This window comes from Capsicum annuum, chromosome 1, assembly GCF_002878395.1.
Source record: "Capsicum annuum cultivar UCD-10X-F1 chromosome 1, UCD10Xv1.1, whole genome shotgun sequence".
In the NCBI taxonomy this organism is placed as follows: domain Eukaryota; kingdom Viridiplantae; phylum Streptophyta; class Magnoliopsida; order Solanales; family Solanaceae; genus Capsicum; species Capsicum annuum.
In genome coordinates, this window is record NC_061111.1 from 12,857,533 (window position 1) to 12,876,828 (window position 19,296).

Consider the following 19,296-nt stretch of genomic DNA (forward strand, 5'->3'; position numbering starts at 1 on the left):
ACTTCTTCAATTACATTTCCATGTTTAAAATATAACTTCTTTTATTAAAATGAAGGAAATAAATATACATGGAAAAGGACTTACCGCAAATATTGTAGATAAATAATAAAAATCTTAGTCAAACCAAAAATGTTTATTAACTTTTGACAAGAGTGGGTATTGAGATAAACATCCTTCCCGTCTAAACCTTAATGTTGTTGGTTTGAGTCACAAAAAAAAAAAAAAAAAAGAAGTGATAGCCTCTAAGGAGTAAAAAAAAAAAAGATAAAAATAAATTGCCTCCACCACCAAACTAAGATTGTGAATTTCGAGTCTTTAAGGAAACCGAAAAAACTAGAAGCCCAAAGGGAGCTAACAATCAACACACTAATGCCTCGTAGATCGCAATATGTACCAACCCTGTTTCTACTAGGTACATTCGAAAGTTCAAGACTCCCAACTTCTTGTCACTACACAAATCTCAAATATCAAACACAATTTTCACGTCAGTCTTTCTCTGCCCTCAATTCACTAAGTTAGCAAAGCCATCAAGATGGTCATCCCTTTCATTCTATGATGACCCCGACCAGCCCGGGCTCACTTGGTCATTTGGACGAGCAATTAATTCAGAATAATGAAACAGAAGGCAGTAAAAGAATTAAATACCCATTATAATCCCACAACCCGAATCTTCTAGAAGGTTTAGACCCTCAACTCAAGTAATGCAATTTAAAAAGAAAACACAAAATGAAGAAGACAAGACACACAATTACAATCAGTCGTTTAAAATTTGAATTCAAATGACTTACTACATAGTTAATTACTAGTTTAGAAACAACAGAGACAATCTTTATATTTTTATATGTATTTGGCTCGATTGTGTTGAGCTTATATCAAAACCAAATAAATAACGAAGGCTTATTATGCTAACGAGCAAATTTTCTATCATCTCCGAGACTGACCGAATCAAGTACCAAGTTGTACAAAGTCATTCAAAGATGCTCTATTTAGTTTGTAAACAGTGTTTGCCCATATGATCATAAAAGGCACATTAACCATCACACTACCCAACCTCGAATGACGCATAAAAATCACAACAAGAAGAAAGTATAATCCCACAAGTGGTGTCTGGAAAGGGTAGAGCATATGCAGACTTTACTCTTGTCTCGTAGAGACTGAGAGTCTGTTTCCAATAGACCCTCGCTTAAACCAGAGTCACAAAATAAGTTCGCAACTGAAATCACTGTTCTTTGGCATCATACATGAAAAAATGAAACAGAAAAATAGATCAAGAGGCTGATTAGCAAGCACTGAGAGCAAACAACAGAATACCAGAATGCTGGACAGTGACCCTAATGGGCTTCAACTGGTGAGCAAAACTGCACTTTCCATGAATGGGTCCAATCCACTATGAACAATAATCTACACTTGTAAAGCTAGAGGTATCAGTTACAGAAATTCAAACTCAACCTGTCACTCCTTACTTCATACACTTGTCTTTTTAGGATAAATGGAGAGGGGGTCAGCTGTAAGGACTTTAGAAGCTTAAACTGGAAAAAGTCAAGAGAGAAAAGTTGTAATCATGAAGCTCAAGTTGTAAGGCATAACATCCCCACCAAGTTAAACTAGCAACTCCCTTCTTTCCAGATGTCTCTCTTCCCAAACTTTTGCACCAGAAAAGAGACAATTATTGAAATGGTGGGGCGCCCACGAAAAGAACTAGACATTTCAGTTCTAGAATATTGTCATTCAGTTAAAATAATTATGGGAATCATCAGCATTTAGTATAGTGGTGGAGATGATGCGAACATCTGTCTGATTGAGGATGTGAACTTCATGGAGTGATGGAAAGGTCCAGAGTTCTTCACCAACAAAACCATTGCTAGTCATTGTTACAAAGAAAGATGAATGAACTAAATTAAGTAGTTGATGCTTCATCATTCAACAAACAGATATTGGGTCTAATTGTTTCACCTTTCTAAGGTCTCCACTTATCAAATTGGTGAAAAGACATGCAATTGGAATATTATATTGAAATGTTGGAACATCTAATTAAACATTCTGCGTAGTTCCAAACTTTACATGCATTCCATAGGCTACTCTGTTGAGCTAACACAGAATGCAGAATCTAAGTGACTAAGATCTGTATAAAAGAAGTACAATAGCTGTCCCAGTTGGTGAGCTCTAATAATTGTAGATTAAAGGGAGCGTCCATTATGAGGAATAGCCTTGTTGATGAATTGCCGGTGAAAGGTAGATGTCAAACGCCACCCTGGACCTAGAAATGATTTTTTATGTTTGAGATTGCTTACTTTGCAATGTAAAACTACCACTAGTTAAGAGAACCTTACCTCAATCCCTGTGGTTTCATGGCTGATGGGACTTCTGACTCCTTTCAGATAAGCTGGGCCTTCTTCAGATCAGATAAAACTCCTCTATCTTCTCTTCCCCTCTCATTGTATAGAACCTTTAGACATTTAAGTTACAATGTGACTGCAGGTCCTTTCATATCAAGAAACAAGTTGAAAAATTGATAGTTACTTCATGGAGATACCTTATCAATAATTCCATATTCTAGTGCTTCAGTAGGACTAAAGTACTTTGGACGTCTTATGTCTTCTTCAATCTGCTCAGGTGATTTTCCAATATGCTTTGCATATAATTTCACCTTAAAAGTAAATGTGTAAAGTTAGCAACTAGGCTAATCAATATAGTGCTCATTTTTTATCCTTCAGAAATGTGTATCACAAGGCAGAAAATGAATATCTTTAAAAGTGGTAAATAGGGATAGCAATGGGGCAAGGCAGGGGAAGACTTAAATGGGCCGCGACGGGACAGAGCAGGGCTGTTAATAGGGCTGGTATTTTAATTGCAAAGTCAAGAACAGTTTGGATCAAGTTTGGCATCACACTCGATGGATTCAAGATCTTCTTTGTCGCGTGATTTTGATTGCAGCATTCATTGCATTACACTTTTCCTCATCCTAAAAAATGACACTACTATTAATTCAAGTTCCATGCTTTACTATGTATTTGTGTAGTATTCCGTGTCTCGAGCCGGGGGTCTATCGGAAACAGCCTTTCTACTTCTTTAGAGGTAGAGGTATGGACTGCGTACATCTTACCCTCCCCAGACCTCACGATGTGGGAATACACTGGGTTTGTTGTTGTTGTTGTACTATTAATTCAAGGTGATATGGTGCGTCCAGGAAAATGTTTGAATCTCAAGACTTCTTTTTGCACCCTTCATTTCATTTGATTTGGCCATATTAACTTGGCGCTCCCCTTAAAAAAATTATTCATTAGGTACTAAATTAAACTAAAAATTATGCTTTGAAAAATTAAGTTTTGAGTATTTTTAGTTTATGTGGTTATCTAATGATAAAGGTAGCATTGAAAGAAAATAAAGAATTTCTCTTGATTTGTTAAAATGGATAAGTAAGCAGGAAAAATTATTTTTAGCATAAATGCCAAGTAAAATGAAATGGAGAGAGCTTTGGAACAATATGTCATGCCATTTATAGAAATGAGTAGCTAAAATATAAGTCACTATACAATAAGTCAGTGTTATATCTTACTATGAACTCTTAAGACCATTTGGTTTTAGTTTTCATTATTTTAATATGTTTGGACAATATTTATGAAAAACAAATATTGTATTTGGTTTTGATTTTGGACCATCAGGAATTTTGGCCTATTTATTGTATACAATAATTAGTTATCAATCCTTTGAAAGGAACATGGCCATTGTCTATCAGTTTCCTACTACTTTCATTTGGTGCAAGATCAAAATATATCAAAAGACGCAAACAAAAACTCCATTTTGCAAAGTGAAAAACGAAGAGAAGAAATGAAAAACAACATAAATGGGGCCCCAATTGCCATCCCTAGTGGCAAAGTTGCCCTTGAAATTTTGTCACAGTAAGCAAGCAGTAAGCTTAACAGAAATTTTAAGGATTACCAATTCTGCTTTGACATTCTTTACTTCTTTCCGCATGAGCTCAACATCTGTCGCTTGACCCTGAAACTGAGCAATTGGCTGCAAAGATATATAGGCATTAGCAATTTCATCTTTAATATCTTTCGTGTTCATATATATTTGTAAGATTGCAATTTTTAGAGGAACTCAGGGACAGGTTACAGAGAATATTTTAGGTGATATAAACAAGAAATGGAAGTAAACAGGGAGAAAGGAAGACAGAAAAACAAAAGGCCTCCAAATGACCTGCTTAATCATAATTGTAGATGAGGGCAATGCAGCACGATTTCCTTTTGCACCAGCTGCCAAAAGCAAGGCAGCTTCTCCCCATGCATTCCCAACACAGAGAGTAAATATAGGTGGCTTGACATATCTGCAGCAAAAAGTATAGATGTCTCTTGCGGATTGCTAAAAGAAACAAGGACTTCCAGAAGAACAATTCTACCATTAAGTTCCTCAAGTCTAGCGGAAACAAAGGCATGAGAGCAGAAATTTCAGAAAGTATTGATGCCGACTCTGAGAACACCTATAAATAATCTACATAAATAAGTTTTTGTGTCAACCATTATTGTAATTAAAAAGCCTGCTTTAGTTTTTACACAATAATACTTATTAAACTGCTAATAAACATCTATACATGATGTTGAATTGTGGGCACCTAAGTTGCTCGGACTCTCCAAAAATGTTGCCGCACCCACGTCGGACCCTTCAAAAATACACTATTTTTGGAGGATTATTTTTTGAGGATCCGACACGCACCCGTAGACATTTTTGAAGAGTCCGAGCAACTTAGGTGGGCACCAGTGCATCTATAAGCTTCATACGTTAGAGATTGGACACTTAATTTGTTTTAGTCTGGTGTTCCCCCTCACATACAGCATGGTTCTTTTACATAGGTTAAGCAAGTGAATATTATTTTGATGGGTGAGGAGGCTCAAACTGTGTGAACCACCTCATCTAAGAAACTTAACTGTTACAACGCGGACAACTTTATTCATTCATTTTAGATCCATAATACAAACCTTAGATGAATAAAAAGATTTCAATAATGGCTATAAATTATAACACGGATAACAAATGGTTTAGTAAGAAAAGAAGAGTCGAAGGTTACATTTTGATGCAAGAAAGGAACACTCAAACGTCTTGTGAATTGTGAAAGAGGAAAAATAGGAAACAAAGGCAGGCAATTGCTCATTTCAATTGGCAACCTACATTTGTATTACAATACACTGGTAAAATACTACAGCCCTTAAATTACACCATCCACCCTCTTATTCTGAATATCCAAATTTTGGTAAGCTAAAATATGTCGCACTCCTCTTTACTTGAATAGATTATCCAGTTTCTAATCCTACAAATTCAGCTGCCAAAATAACTTAACAGTGCGGTCTCTAGGTACGTCTTGCCATGTAATTTATAAGAACCACTAGAATATGGAAAGAAAGCGGGCACTATGGCTCCATTCCCATGTCCCAATATACTTCTGACTGAAGATCCTTCTGAACAAAAAAACAGATATTGGGACAACTATATCAAGGTCGTCCCTCATCACATCAACTTATAACTTGAGAGAGGCTTATCAAGGTCGAAACACTTTTACATTTCCTGGTAAAGATATTGGAATGACTGAAGAATCCAAAATAACAACCGGAGAAACTTCAAGGATCCATTCCAATCTATCCTGTTGAAGAACCAAAAGCCTATCTACACAATAATCATATCATTCAGGTCTTTTATCATAGAATCACTACCAGAAAAACAAATTAGCGAAATAAAACAAGAAACAACACTAAAAGATGTCTTCAAATATGACTCGAATGACCAACATGGGTTGTGGTGCAGCGGATGGGGCTGCTCCATCCTTAACCAAAGGTCAAGGGTTCGACCCTGGGCATGGAGAAAACTCTGTTGGGAGCGCTTTCCCCCGAATGGGGCCATACGCGGCGCGAATCCGGATTAGTCGGACTCCAATGTGGGTACCGGACACCGGATGGGAAACCAAAAAAAAAATATGACTCGAATGAGAAAATGGATAGAGAAGCGATATGTAACCTCATAACATCATATATAGCAAACGCCTCTGTCTCATAACCCAACTTTTCACCATCCTGTGGAATAGAAAATTATCTAGAAGTAAGTATGATAAAAGCATGTTTGCATTATATGTAATCAAATGTAAACAAGGTTCAAACTAGGGCTAGTTGAGACAAACTGAGCTTACAACAGCTAAAATGTTTAGGATCTCAAAATGTGCTTCCACTGAAATGAAGGATATTGCAATTTACTTTCATAGAACTGCCCATATAGTTGCACTTATGAAATTAGAAATGCATCAATAGTGGCTTTCAAATGAATTGTCAGTGTCCTACTCAAGTAGTCAACCTCCTTCAAATTGGAAGAATATATGAGTCAAATTGGTAAAACAAAAGGGTCTTAGTTGTTTCTACTTTCTAACATGACCATAACATAGACCAAGCGCAGTGCCTGTAGTAACAAATTTTAACCTGTTCGAATTTATCCTCTAGCAAGCAACACCTACAGAAAAACCTCAGAGAAGAATCTATTAAATGAAAGGAAAACTATTCTTCATATGATACATTTTAGACCAAACTTCATCATCTTTTATAAAGCTACCTAGTTAGAAAAAGAAGTGATTAGAAAATTAGTGACGCGAAAATTCCAATACCACCAGCTGAACATTTTACCAGGAAATCAAGGGCATGAGATGATAAAAAATACAAGACATATAAAAAGAAAGTAACCAGTTTTGACCTTGGTTGTCCCAGTAGAATTTATATAAAGATAGATTGGCTTTTCCTCATCCTCATATTGAAGGTAAAGAAATTCAGCTAGTATCAGTTCCGTCACTGATGGAACTAGAGACATGCCCAAGTAAACAATTCGATTCTTATACAAGTAAGATGCTAAATCCGGAGGAGGTTGCTCCCATGCGGTTCCTTTTACGAAAGGAATAACCTGTCACCAATAATGTGGGCATGGTTAGAGCATTAAAGTCAGAGTAGAAAATACCAATACTACTTTTCATTCAAAATTCAATCACATTAATGAGGATAACTCTTCAAGTCAATTGAGAGTATCATCAGCAGTTAACGTAAATAAGCCTTTTTCTCCTATTTCACCAGACTTTCCGTCTAACAGATTTCCCATGGGTAAGAAACATATAACCCAATGAACTACGGATCATTTTTCCAACACATCATACCAGTTTGAAGAGAATTCTTAAATAAACAAAGGCAGTCACATAAAACTGTTCCACGTTCTATTCTTCTTTGTCCCAGTCCTATCTGTTTTTCTCTTGCATGTCTGCTATCATCAAACTGTTCAGTTAGGTCTTTTATTCAGGTCATACAGCTACTTAAAACTCTAAAGCAGCCCAAAATAAAACTCTTCGTGATCAAATGGACTAGGCCTGACCATGTTAATATTATTATTTTTTTCATTATTTATGGATGAAAAAGGGAATTTTATTAAATAATAACCAAGAAGGTACTGAAAATTTACAATTAAAAAGAGACTGTCCTTCTATAGAACTGCATAAATGGAACAGTGAGTCTAATCAGAAACAATAATTTTTTTCTTACTCCACATATAGACTTTTAAACATCTGGCTTTTACAATTGAAATGATGTCCCTCCCTATCACTAAAGCACCTATATTGTTGTCCATCTTAGCATTCCAAGAATATGCCATTAGGAACAACACTCCGCAGCGGTCTCTTGTGATTGGAAAGATCTATTAATACCAGCTGCATAAAGCAAGCTTGATACTTCCTGTATGACCATTTGGTCCATGTTTCCTGACCATTTTTATCAATGAACAGCCTAAAGTTAGATAAAGCTGCTCAACCATAACTGCAAAGGTTGGAGTTTAGTTTGCCAATAACAGTTACCAGTTGGAAGAGTAGTCACACAACAACTGGATGTTTTCTAAATGTTTAAATCCCAGACAATGGGAACTCCCATTGCCTATCATATTCTAAACCTGATTTACAATGACTTCTGATTATCCCTTCTTTATCTAAAGTGCATCCCATGCTTGAATCCATATGGACAAACAACAACAACCACATCCCCAGTGTATTCCCACAAAGTGGGGTCTGGGGAAGGTAAAGTGTATGCAGTCCATACCACTACCTCAGATGAAGTAGAGGGGTGTTTCCGATAGACCCATGGAAAAATATAGCTTTGGAGCTTAACCATTCATCCATGATATCCAAGAGTCCAAATCACTCAAAAGAAAGCACTTACTATTAACTTCTTTCTTTAATATATGGACAAGTACAACCGATTTAATTTAAACTACTAAACTCCCTCTCCATAACCCATAAACTCTTTGACACATTCTTGGGTGTTCACATTTTCATTTGAGCGGTTTAGCATCTAAATTCAATTATTCAAACAAAACCATTTTATATATTTCCAAGGAAAAAAAACAGAAGACAAAAAGAGGCATAACTCTAGTCATCCAGTAAGACGATTTCAGTTTGGTAGTCCACTAGTTCATTTTATGGATGCTTGACATATGCAAAAAGATTTTAACTTGTATACGTGTAGCGAAGTTATCTTAGTTTACCAGTTACCACGTTCTTACAATGTTAGTTTACCTCTTGGATGTCTTAAAATGGTGGACTCTTTTGATATTTCTACACATTATCAAAATCCACTTTACAAAACCTTCTTGGAATACTATGACAAATTATAAGTTACTATATTTTTCTTCTTATTTTTCCTATCGTTGGTGCCGTGTCAACTAGTGCTCACCTCGACTATTCAACAGTGTACATGCTACCTCCCACCAGCACAACAACATAAATACCAAGTAACTCTACCCACTAAGACTTAGGTAGATTGGAAGAAACCACGTGCATCTTTTTTTTGGATTGGAGGTTTTTGGAGTGTGGGGAGAGGGATCTCTGTTGGTATTTGAACCCTGGTCTTCATGGTCCGGAATCACAGTATGGAAAAACTATTCAACATTATCCTCAATTCACTTGAATATCCACACTACTTAGTGAACAAATTTTGAATAACAATCTCCAAAATGTGTCTATTCTTCTATTTCTATATTATCATAAAATTACATAGTGTAATTCCAGCATTATGATAGCATAACAGCACTCAAACCCTCCTTACTATGTAGCATTAACTAATGTGTGTTACCGACGTCCTACTCTATGTTGCTCGGACTCTTCAAAAATATCGATGGGTGCGAGTCGGATACTTCAAACATAGTGTATTTTTGGAGAATCCTACACTGGCGCGGCAATATTTTTGGAGAGTCAAAGCAACATAAATAATTTCTACTAACATATAAGTTCCACTACAAGAACCATGGATATCATCACAGTAGAGCTTCCCCCTAAGAAAACATAAAAAAGGCAGCGTGGTACACTAAAGCTCCCGCCATGTGCAGGTCCGAAGGACCGAACCACAAGGGTTCATTCTATGCAGCCTTACCCTACGTTTCTGCCAGAGGCTGCTTCCAAGACTTGAAGTCGTGACCGCCTGGTCACATTGGTAGCAACTTTACCAGTACTCCAAGGCTCCCTTCCCCCCCAAAGCAAACATATCATTTTAAAAGTTATCATCTTTAAGTATCTTCCTAATTATTCAGATTAAATAAACATAATTATCTATACCTAAACCACTAATTTGAGTTTCAAGCAAAAACAACACAGAACAAATTGGAAGCCAAAAATAGGTAATTTACCATAGTGACAACAGCACGTTTAGGAGGAGAGCTAGAGGAAGAACCGCGAAGGTAATCGGGTCGGATTCTCTGACCCGAGAAGTCGGAGTTTACACTACTGCCGACGAATGGGGAGATAAAGCTGGTCGATATAGAAGATTTAGGAGAAGGCGAAAAGGCGACAGTACGTTTGGGAGCTGATGAACGGCAAGTCGCCGGAGACGACCGCCGTATTGCCGTCGCCGGCGAGAATTGGGAAGCAATAGTTACAGCTTCCATTTTGCGTTTGAAAGTGAAAGAGTGAAGACTGAAGGATTGGATTAGAGAGTGGGGTTTGAATTGGGGCAGACTTGGATTGACCCGACCCGTATTTAGATTTAGATCACCGTTGACGGGCCGATCCATTCACTATTAAAATTTTAGAAATAACTAACATTTAGATAAGAAATAATGCGCCATAGCTGAAGTTTGTATAAGGCAGTGATAAAGTTTGCACGATTACAAAGCGTAGCTATAATTTTTTTAATTTAATAGTGAAATATACGAATTAGAGATTATATATACAAATACAATCCACTTTAATACGTGGTTAGATATCTATATATTTTAAAAAATCGCTTCAATTAATGACTACTTAATCTAGTGACGGCAGGAGCAATGTGATTTTAGGTTTTTATGGAAATTATGTGTTTTTAGTTATGTTTGCATATATTAACCATCACAGACTGATTCGGGGGCGAAGTTAAAGTGCCGGCTATAGGTTCGATCGAACCCCGTAATTTTAGCTGAAACCTTATATATGTGTTAAAAAATTATTGAATATATGCCATCTTGTAGGTTCGCATCCAGGAGTTTTTGTCTACTATTGGACATAAAGCTGTGTGATAGAGATCCACTAGCTATTTTTAATTTAAGCAGTTGGGTGTGTGAAAATACAAGTTAATTAGTCAATCTATATGCTTAATAAGCTAATATATTATACTATGGCAAATATATTAGAGAATTGTCACCTGTTGTTTATTCCTCAACTGTTCTTCCTTTTAATCAGTAAATTTGATAGAATATTGAATGAAAATGAATTACTAGATTTTAGCATTTTATGCATGACTTCAAAAACATGTTAAGATGATGATATGTTGGGCTAAATGTTTTTGACCAAGTCCGCACGGTCTTTCCAAAAGGTTAAATCTTATATGAAAGTAGCTTAACAGTCTTTTCAGCTATCAATGTGAGACTTTTGTTTGCACCCCCAACATGATGCATGTTCGTGTTTTGCTTATCAAACCATGTTTGTTGTGTGAGTTTGAAAATACAGAAGAAACAAGATCCTTCTTGTTGGAAAAGCCATGATGATCTTAAGTACATCATTCTCTGAATGCAAGGTTGTGCAAAATCCCAATGTTATCATTACAATGGATCCCTTTACACTTATGACCAACTTGTGATGAATACTTCTTAGTCACCAAGCGATACTGCATTCGATCAGAAACAGTTTCCCGGTGTGTGAAACAATCAAGAAGCATCGTTCCTGGCGCATCCATCCACATCTTTCGCATTATGATCAGGAAGAAGAAGAAATGATGGATATATGTAGCAATCAAGCATTGATGCAATAGATTGAAAACAATAGCTAAGAACTACTACAGAGAAGCTCAAGAACTGAGCAATTGACAGTAGTAAATGATAAAGAATTAATAGAGGAAGAAGATGGGTGAGAGAAACAGTATATTAGCTAAGTGATTAGTATATTCATTATTGATCATTACATGAGTATACAAGGGTATATATAGAGTTAGTATAGTTGGTTAGTCGGTGGATTAGAGGTTGGTTAATTAGTTACATTGTTGGAACTGTTCCAACTAAGTGTGATTCTGTAACCTTTTGACCAACGAAACATGACAAGATTTTTTTGTTTCATTTAGTTCGCAGAAAGAGCAATTTATTGGACTAAATACTGTATACCCGCCAAGAGGCACAGTACATGGTCTTCGAGAAAAAGTTTGATCTAGTGAAGTTATTAATTGAACCCAGCCTTTGCATACTTGCTAAGCAGTACAACTTTTCGCTGCAATTTAAGACGATCATAGCCAAGTAACCATCTTAAACCAGGCACATACTCCATTGATCCTAAAAACCTTGCATATATTATCAGCATGGAAGACGAAATCACAGCATATGCACCAATTTTTCCTGCTGGGAATATGGCTAACAAAGAGATCATGTAGCTTGACATCATGAAAACCAATGACAATTGAAGCGGTAGGCTGTACCTGTTGGGTCCGAAATAACAGGACGTCATGCACAGGTTAATAACAATAACTAAGACGACAATGAAAACTATATGAATGAAACAAAATATTGCTTTGATGTACTAATTGACCAACATATGGAAAACTACTATAGCAGAAAATATTAAAACTATAGAGAGAATAATATTCCCCTAAGCATAACTCTCTAAACAGACATTATGTTTATGTAGGAATAGAAGGAATCTTTTATTTATAGAAGTTCAAAACTTCTCTACCAAAAGAAATGATAGATATAGAAAGTCTTTTTTCCCATAAGAAAACCTTTTCCGTCAAAGAAAACTTTGTGAGAGAAAGCATATATAATGGTAGAATCTAAATAAGGTAGGAAATTTGGGGCAACGTTAACAATACCTGCTTGTTTGGACCAAGAATAAGATCAATCCCACTGAAATTACAAAGCATATTGTGTTTGTATACATGATGGGGTTGAAGTATCTCTTCGGCAAAAACATCGTCCCTGGACGATCCCCAGGAAAGAAGCCAATTGGATACAGGTGGGATATATAAGATCAAATACAAGGCAAATCGAGAGGTTGAAAGGCTAAAAGCTAGACTAGTTGCTAAAGGATACTGTCAGAAGGAGGGGATAGATTATCAGGAAACGTTCTCTCCTGTAGTGAAGATGGTGACAGTGAGATCCATTCTTTCCATGGATGCATCAAGGCACTGGCATATACATCAAATGGATGTATATAATGCCTTCTTACAAGGTGATCTTACAGATCAAATCTACATAACCTTACCTCAGGGATTTGTGAGCCAGGGGGAGAACAAGGTATGCAGACTCATCAAATCTTTATATGGTCTTAAACAAGCACCAAGGCAGTGGAATGCCAAGCTAACAAAAACGTTGATAAGGGTTGAGTTCAAGCAGAGAAAGTTTGATCACTCCTTGTCCATCAAGAATACTGAGAAAGGAATAACTATAGTACTTATTTATGTTGATGACATATTGATAACAGGAGATAATCTTCAGCTGATAGAAGAAACAAAGAAGGCACTTCAACTGTCTTTCAAGATGAAAGATTTGAGAGAATTGAAATATTTTTTGGGTATAGAATTTTCCAGATCAGATCAAGGTATTCTCATGCATCAGAGAAAATACACAATGGAGTTACTATCTGAGCTTGGTCTATCAGCTTCAAGACCAGCCACTACTCCTATGGACTGCAACCTAAAACTTACTACTAAAGAGTATGATGATCATGTCTTAGACAAGGCAACTACTGATGATGCACTACTTGAGGATCAGGGATCTTATCAGAAACTCATTGGAAAGTTACTATATTTGACTGTCACAAGACCAGACATAGCCTACTCTGTGCAAACTCTGATTCAATAGCTACAATAACCAAATAGATCTCACATGGAAACAACTTAAAAAATAGTAAGATATCTGAAAATGCAGCCAGGACTTGGAGTTTTGTTGTCCATTAAACCTCAGAATACAATCTCAGCATACTGTGATGCAGACTGGGCAACATGTGCACACTCAAGAAAGTCTGTAACAGGTTTTCTAGTAAAAATTGGAGATTCTATGGTGTCTTTGAAGTCAAAGAAACAATCTACTATATCTAGCAGCTCAGCTGAATTAGAGTATAGAAGCCTAGCTTCTACTGTGGCAGAATTTGTTTGGTTACTAGGCATGCTTAAAGAGGGGGGATTCAAAGGTAAACTACCAGTAACAGTGTATACAGACAGTAGAGCTGCAATGCAAATGGCAACCAATCCTATATTTCATAAGAGAACAAAACACAGAGAGATTGACTAGCACTTTATCAGAGAAAAAATCCAACAAGGCTTGGTGAAGACTGAGTATATACACAAAAGGTCAAACCTTATATGAATGTAGCTTAACAATTTTTTCAGCTATCACTGTGAGACTTTTCATTGCATACCCAACATGATGCAGGTTCATGTTTTTCTTGATCGAATCATGTTTATTATGTGAGTTTGAAAATACAGAAGAAAGAAGATCCTTCTTGTTGGAAAAGCCATGATCTTAGGTACATCATTCTCTAAATGCAAGGTTGTGCAAAATCCCAATGTTATCATTATAATGGATCCCTTTACACTTATGACCAACTTGTAATGAATACTTCTTAGCCACCAAGCGATACTGCATTCGATCAGAACCAGTTTTTCGGTGTGTGAAACAATCAAGAAGCAGCGATCCTGGCGCATCCACCCACAGCTTTGTCATTATTATCAGGAAGAATAAGAAAAGCGAAGAAATGATACATATAGCGCAACCTGCACTCATTAAACTGGTTTTATAAGTATCCCCCAAAATTGAAAACATTGATATGAAATAGCTCAGGGGCATTTGTACTTGTCCATTGCTTAAAGAAAGTTGTAACTTTCCATCATCATTATTACTGAAATAAAATCCTCCTGGGGACTCAATACAGCTTGGTAAGAAGTTGTGGCAATTAGCACTGCAACCACTAGAAGCACGTTGCGCATGTCTTCTGGTAAACCAATATAGAGAAACGCGTGGAGCTTCACTACCTTCTAAGATATGTATTCTTTTGAACTGAGAAATTGCGCCTTGCTATAGACCGAGGGCAGTAATGATGCTCTGCATACTCCTGCCTTGTGCAAAACTTTCTTAATTTCTCTGCTTGACTCAATTGGCAGCCTTAGGACAACATCGAATGCTGTCAACCCTTCTGTGTTAACTTCATTAAGTGTGTAAACTCTCTTTATCAATCTTCTTACAACCTGTACAAATATCCATTCTTAGTATTACAAACTCCTGTTCCTTTAAAGTCAACAGCAGAATTTATTAACGATTAAACATAGTCATTTTAACTCCAAATGTTAGACTAGTAAATGGTTACGAACATCCATGTTTGATATTGAATTTTCAGTTAATTTTAAGATGATCCTCTAAAAGTCAAACAACATTTGGTGGTTCATCCGTGATGATCTCGCGAGTCTTGGCCCCAATTTCAGCGGTGGCCAAGATTACCAGAACCACCATGGTTGAACATCAGCATAGGTCCAGGCGGGGTACTAATTTTGAATGTGTTGTCATGAGTAGTGGTACACAGTGGTACTCTACACCCGCTTACTGATATTAAGTTTCAACCAGGAAAAAAAAAGGCAAGGGATATATATCAAGAAAGCATGCCTGGGGTTGGTTTGTAGAAGCTGCAACATGCAGAACTGTATTCCCAGCCTCATCCTTCCAGTCCAGTAAATCCGAATAGTCAGTCCGCTGAAGCCATCCCAAGAGGACGTTGAATGATTTTTCCTTCCTATTTTTCACAGCAATATGAACTGCAGTGTCATCGCAAATGGTCAAGTCCTCAATAGATGCAGGGTAAGCTAGTAAAAATTCAACCAAAAGATCTACATCATCTGTTTGAGCTACATAATGCAAAGGTGTTATTCTTCTTTTTCCTTTCACTCGGATGAGCTCGGGGTTAACTTGAACCATCCTTGACACAGTCTCTCTGTGTCCATTGCGCAAAGCCAAGTCCAGGGGGCTTAATCCATCGGTGTACGAAGGCTTTAAGCTTATTATTTCAATAGCAAAGTGTGTACACCCTTCGGAGGCTGCTATATGGAGAAGTGTATCCATAAACTGTACATGTTCAAAGCTCTCCAGTATAAATGGCGTTGAACGTAGAAGCTCATACAAAGCATCAATATTACCCACTCGAGCATCCTCCATCAGGTTCTCGACCGCCTCCATTGGAACTTAACTTGTTGTAATTAACCCTTCAAAATAGACCCTTTAATATATTTTCATATGGTTAAGGGACACTGTCCCCTTGACAATTTCTTACATTTGTTATCTTATTCTATTTCTATTTTGGTAGATGTGCATATTATCCCTAAAATATTATGACTATTTCATTAGTCTTCTGCAGGCATTTCCGCGAAATGGACCATGCAACCAAAGCCAAAGTTGGTTAATTAAACTAATACCACCCACTCTACACTTAGATTTCTTGACATAGCCTTGAAAATAATAGGAAGTTTATCTTTAGTTTCCTGTTCTGATGTCATCAAGATAATCTTGATTAGCAAAATAATTATATGAAATAAGACACTGTCAAGAAATAGGCTGGACAAATGAATAAACCTGCATGCTTTCATCATCAGACGCGGGAACTTGCCTTTTTTTAATGGTTAAATTTCCATTGGAAGAAGTAGGGAGCATTCCTCATTATTTGCACTCTATTTTGCTTCAACTTTTGTTCCACTAGGCTACAATTAAAGTTACTAGTACTTCATTTTATCGGTTAATAAATCGGGGCATGGATCAAAGATTGGTGGATGTTTGTGAAGCAGGAGATATTGATCGTTTCTATTCACTAAATCCGGACCTTGAAAGAATCGATCAAATCCCATTTGTTGATACTCCATTACATATAACTGCATCAGCTGGAAAGCCTCAACTTAGTATTGAAATCCTAAGCTTAAAGCCTTCATTTGGTAGAAAGCCGAACTCTGATGGTTTAAGCCCTTTGCACTTAGATCTACGAAAAGAACATGTTGAGATCGCGAAGCGACTCATCAAGCATGATCCTCAACTCATTCATTATGTATCAGAAACAGAAAATGTCTATCTTTTAGGGGAATTTCTATATTCTTGCCCTGCATCAATCAAGGACTTGACACTTCGCGGTGAGACTGCTTTGCATGTTGCTGTCAAATCCAGCAAGTTAAATAGTGTCATAGTTTTACTGGGATGGATCCAAAGGACAAACAATAGAGAGATTCTTAAGTTGAAAAAGGGAATACTGTTCTGCATACTGCTGTGTCCACAAATCAACTCCAGGTTCGTGATTTTTTAAAAAAAAAAAAAAAAAAAAAAATTTAAGTAGGAAAAGGTTCAAATTTCTGCAAGAGACTGTTTCCACGAATTTAACCCGTGACCTCTTGGTCCAATGCTAATAGTTTTAACCATTATGCAGATAGTTAAGTTGTTAATCAAGAGCATGAAGAATATAAACGAAAAGAAATCGGAAGAATCAACAGCTCTTGACATAGCCATGAGACTTACTCCAGCCGAACATAGGAGAGATATGAAGAGAGTTTTACTCTCTTCTGGTGCGTCGACTGCTTCTTCGCTTGAAAACGATATTGTTTTGGCAGATTTCCTAGGATCAAGAGAGACAATCAGCGAAAAATTCGTCAAATATGACGTTAATCTCAGGAAAAGGTTGTCAAATGATGTGAGAAATGCCCTGCTAGTAGTAGCTATACTCATTGCAACAGCCACCTATCAAGCCGTGCTCAATCCTCCTGGCGGTGTAACACAAGGGGATGACAGCCTATCTCCCCCACTAAACATCACTACAACCACCACCCGTGGTGGCAAGGATCGTCCAGGGACGGTGGTTTTGCCGAAGAGATACTTCAACCCCATCATGTATACAAACACAATATGCTTTGTAATTTCAGTGGGATTGATCTTATTCTTTGTCCAAAAAAGCAGGTATTGTTAACGTTGCCCCGAATTTCCTACCTTATTTAGATTCTACCATTATGTATGCTTTCTCTCACAAAGTTTTCTTTGGCGGAAAAGGTTTTCTTATGGGAAAAAAGACTTTCTATATCTATCATTTCTTTTGGTAGAGAAGTTTTGAACTTCTATAAATAAAAGATTCCTTCTATTCAAACATAATGTCTGTTTAGAGAGTTATGCTTAGGGGAATATTATTCTTTCTATAGTTTTAATATTTTCTGCTATAGTAGTTTTCCATATGTTGGTCAATTAGTACATCAAAGCAATATTTTGTTTCATTCATATAGTTTTCATTGTCGTCTTAGTTATTGTTATTAACCTGTGCATAACGTCCTGTTATTTCGGACCCAACAGGTACAACCTACCGCTTCAATTGTCATTGGTTTTCATGATGTCAAGCTACATGATCTCTTTGTTAGCCATATTCCCAGCAGGAAAAATTGGTGCATATGCTGTGATTTCGTCTTCCATGCTGATAATATATGCAAGGTTTTTAGGATCAATGGAGTATGTGCCTGGTTTAAGATGGTTACTTGGCTATGATCGTCTTAAATTGCAGCGAAAAGTTGTACTGCTTAGCAAGTATGCAAAGGCTGGGTTCAATTAATAACTTCACTAGATCAAACTTTTTCTCGAAGACCATGTACTGTGCCTCTTGGCGGGTATACAGTATTTAGTCCAATAAATTGCTCTTTCTGCGAACTAAATGAAACAAAAAAATCTTGTCATGTTTCGTTGGTCAAAATTTTTGATCATTTTTTCTAGGCATGACAGGAGCAACTGCAGCTTACTGAGGACATTACCCTAGACAGAAAGGTGTGAAGGTTGCGGATTAGGATTGAAGGCTAGTGTGAGTGTGTGGGTTGTGGCTAGGTGTTAGGAGAGTGTGGGGTGGTAGTCCTCTTAGGTCTGTGAGTATATTGTTTACTACTAGGAGAGTATCCATTTTCCTATTTCTTATTTTGTAGTGCTTGTACTTTACTTATTTTATATTTCTTTGATATTTACTGTTATTATTTTATCATTTATTTCTGTTGTGATATACATCCTGTTTCGAGTTACATTACGATCCTGCTATACTATTCTCTCTCTTGAGCTAGGGGTCTATCGGAAACAGCCTCTCTATTTCTTCGAAGGTAGCGGTATGGACTGCGTACATTTCACCCTTCCCAGACCTCACTGTGTGGGAATATACTGAATTGTTGTTGTTGTTTTCTAGAAAAATAAGTTTCTTTAAAATGAGAAAAATGTTTTAGTTGAAGTAAGAAAAATAAGTTACTTTCCAAATTAATTGTGTCTTCTCCATCCTCCGAAAGACCTCAGCTTCACCCCCCCCCCCCACGTCTATAGTCCCCCACCTCACTCCTCATACTATTTGTCCAGATTATATATAAATATATTAAGGTGATATTTTATATTTACCGTAATGAATTTAAAAAATAAATATGAATCCACTAATTTTAAAAAAAACATTTTTCTACGTACCGAACACATTGAGTAGGAAAGATTACTAACACATTGAGTAGGAAAGATTATGTAAGAAAGATTGCTAATCTTCATAATCCTTGCACATTTTTTCCATTTATAATATTCTTCATGTTCTTATTTAACAGCTTAACTATCTACGTAATGGTTAGAGACTTTTTGAGTTAATAGTACTGCTACAATGTTACTAGACCTACGACCCATTTCAAGAAAGGAAAATGATAAATTTTCTTTAAAAAATTAAAATTTATGCATTAAAACTTTTTAAGAAAGATGATACAGTATATATTATAGGCAATATGATTTGAATTCTGTATGACTTTTCTTGATTAGTACCAAATCAAATATTAT

The 19,296-nt window shown here is 36.6% G+C and overlaps 4 protein-coding genes across 4 annotated transcripts; 2 read left to right on the forward strand and 2 right to left on the reverse strand.

Annotated features, from left to right (window-relative positions):
* Positions 1-1,978: 1,978 nt before the first annotated feature.
* Positions 1,979-10,269, reverse strand: LOC107868465 (ATP-dependent Clp protease proteolytic subunit-related protein 4, chloroplastic). Its single transcript, XM_016715166.2, has 8 exons — positions 9,688-10,269; positions 6,730-6,933; positions 6,010-6,065; positions 4,204-4,330; positions 3,940-4,017; positions 2,534-2,647; positions 2,331-2,446; positions 1,979-2,257 (listed from the first exon to the last, which is right to left on the reverse strand). The coding sequence occupies exons 1-7, from the start codon at positions 10,069-10,071 to the stop codon at positions 2,375-2,377; spliced, it is 1,035 nt and encodes a 344-aa protein (XP_016570652.1). The 5' UTR covers positions 10,072-10,269; the 3' UTR covers positions 1,979-2,257; positions 2,331-2,374.
* Positions 10,270-13,795: 3,526 nt separating this feature from the next.
* On the reverse strand, positions 13,796-15,891 carry LOC107868475 (ankyrin repeat-containing protein BDA1). Its single transcript, XM_016715176.2, has 2 exons — positions 15,112-15,891; positions 13,796-14,699 (listed from the first exon to the last, which is right to left on the reverse strand). Exons 1-2 carry the CDS (start codon positions 15,676-15,678, stop codon positions 14,490-14,492), a joined length of 777 nt encoding a protein of 258 aa, XP_016570662.1. The 5' UTR covers positions 15,679-15,891; the 3' UTR covers positions 13,796-14,489.
* A 355-nt stretch (positions 15,892-16,246) lies between these two features.
* Positions 16,247-16,786, forward strand: LOC124897220 (ankyrin repeat-containing protein BDA1-like). Its single transcript, XM_047409934.1, has one exon. The coding sequence runs from the start codon at positions 16,247-16,249 to the stop codon at positions 16,784-16,786; it is 540 nt and encodes a 179-aa protein (XP_047265890.1).
* LOC107865769 lies at positions 16,630-18,484 on the forward strand. Its single transcript, XM_047394064.1, has 3 exons — positions 16,630-16,770; positions 16,907-17,430; positions 17,815-18,484. The coding sequence occupies exons 2-3, from the start codon at positions 16,931-16,933 to the stop codon at positions 18,065-18,067; spliced, it is 753 nt and encodes a 250-aa protein (XP_047250020.1). The 5' UTR covers positions 16,630-16,770; positions 16,907-16,930; the 3' UTR covers positions 18,068-18,484.
* Positions 18,485-19,296: the final 812 nt, after the last annotated feature.

Excerpts from the sequence above, each read along its gene's own strand:
- LOC107868465 (XM_016715166.2), bottom strand. The coding sequence starts at position 10,071 with ATGGATCGGCCCGTCAACGGTGATCTAAATCTAAATACGGGTCGGGTC. Across the intron at positions 4,018-4,203 it reads CTACAATTATGATTAAGCAG|CCAATTGCTCAGTTTCAGGG; the intron begins GTCATTTGGAGG and ends ATATCTTTGCAG. Across the intron at positions 2,648-3,939 it reads AGAATGTCAAAGCAGAATTG|GTGAAATTATATGCAAAGCA; the intron begins GTAATCCTTAAA and ends TTTACTTTTAAG.
- LOC107868475 (XM_016715176.2), bottom strand. The coding sequence starts at position 15,678 with ATGGAGGCGGTCGAGAACCTGATGGAGGATGCTCGAGTGGGTAATATT. Across the intron at positions 14,700-15,111 it reads CTTCTACAAACCAACCCCAG|GTTGTAAGAAGATTGATAAA; the intron begins GCATGCTTTCTT and ends ATATTTGTACAG.
- LOC124897220 (XM_047409934.1), top strand. The coding sequence starts at position 16,247 with ATGGATCAAAGATTGGTGGATGTTTGTGAAGCAGGAGATATTGATCGT.
- LOC107865769 (XM_047394064.1), top strand. The coding sequence starts at position 16,931 with ATGAAGAATATAAACGAAAAGAAATCGGAAGAATCAACAGCTCTTGAC. Across the intron at positions 17,431-17,814 it reads TTCTTTGTCCAAAAAAGCAG|GTACAACCTACCGCTTCAAT; the intron begins GTATTGTTAACG and ends CGGACCCAACAG.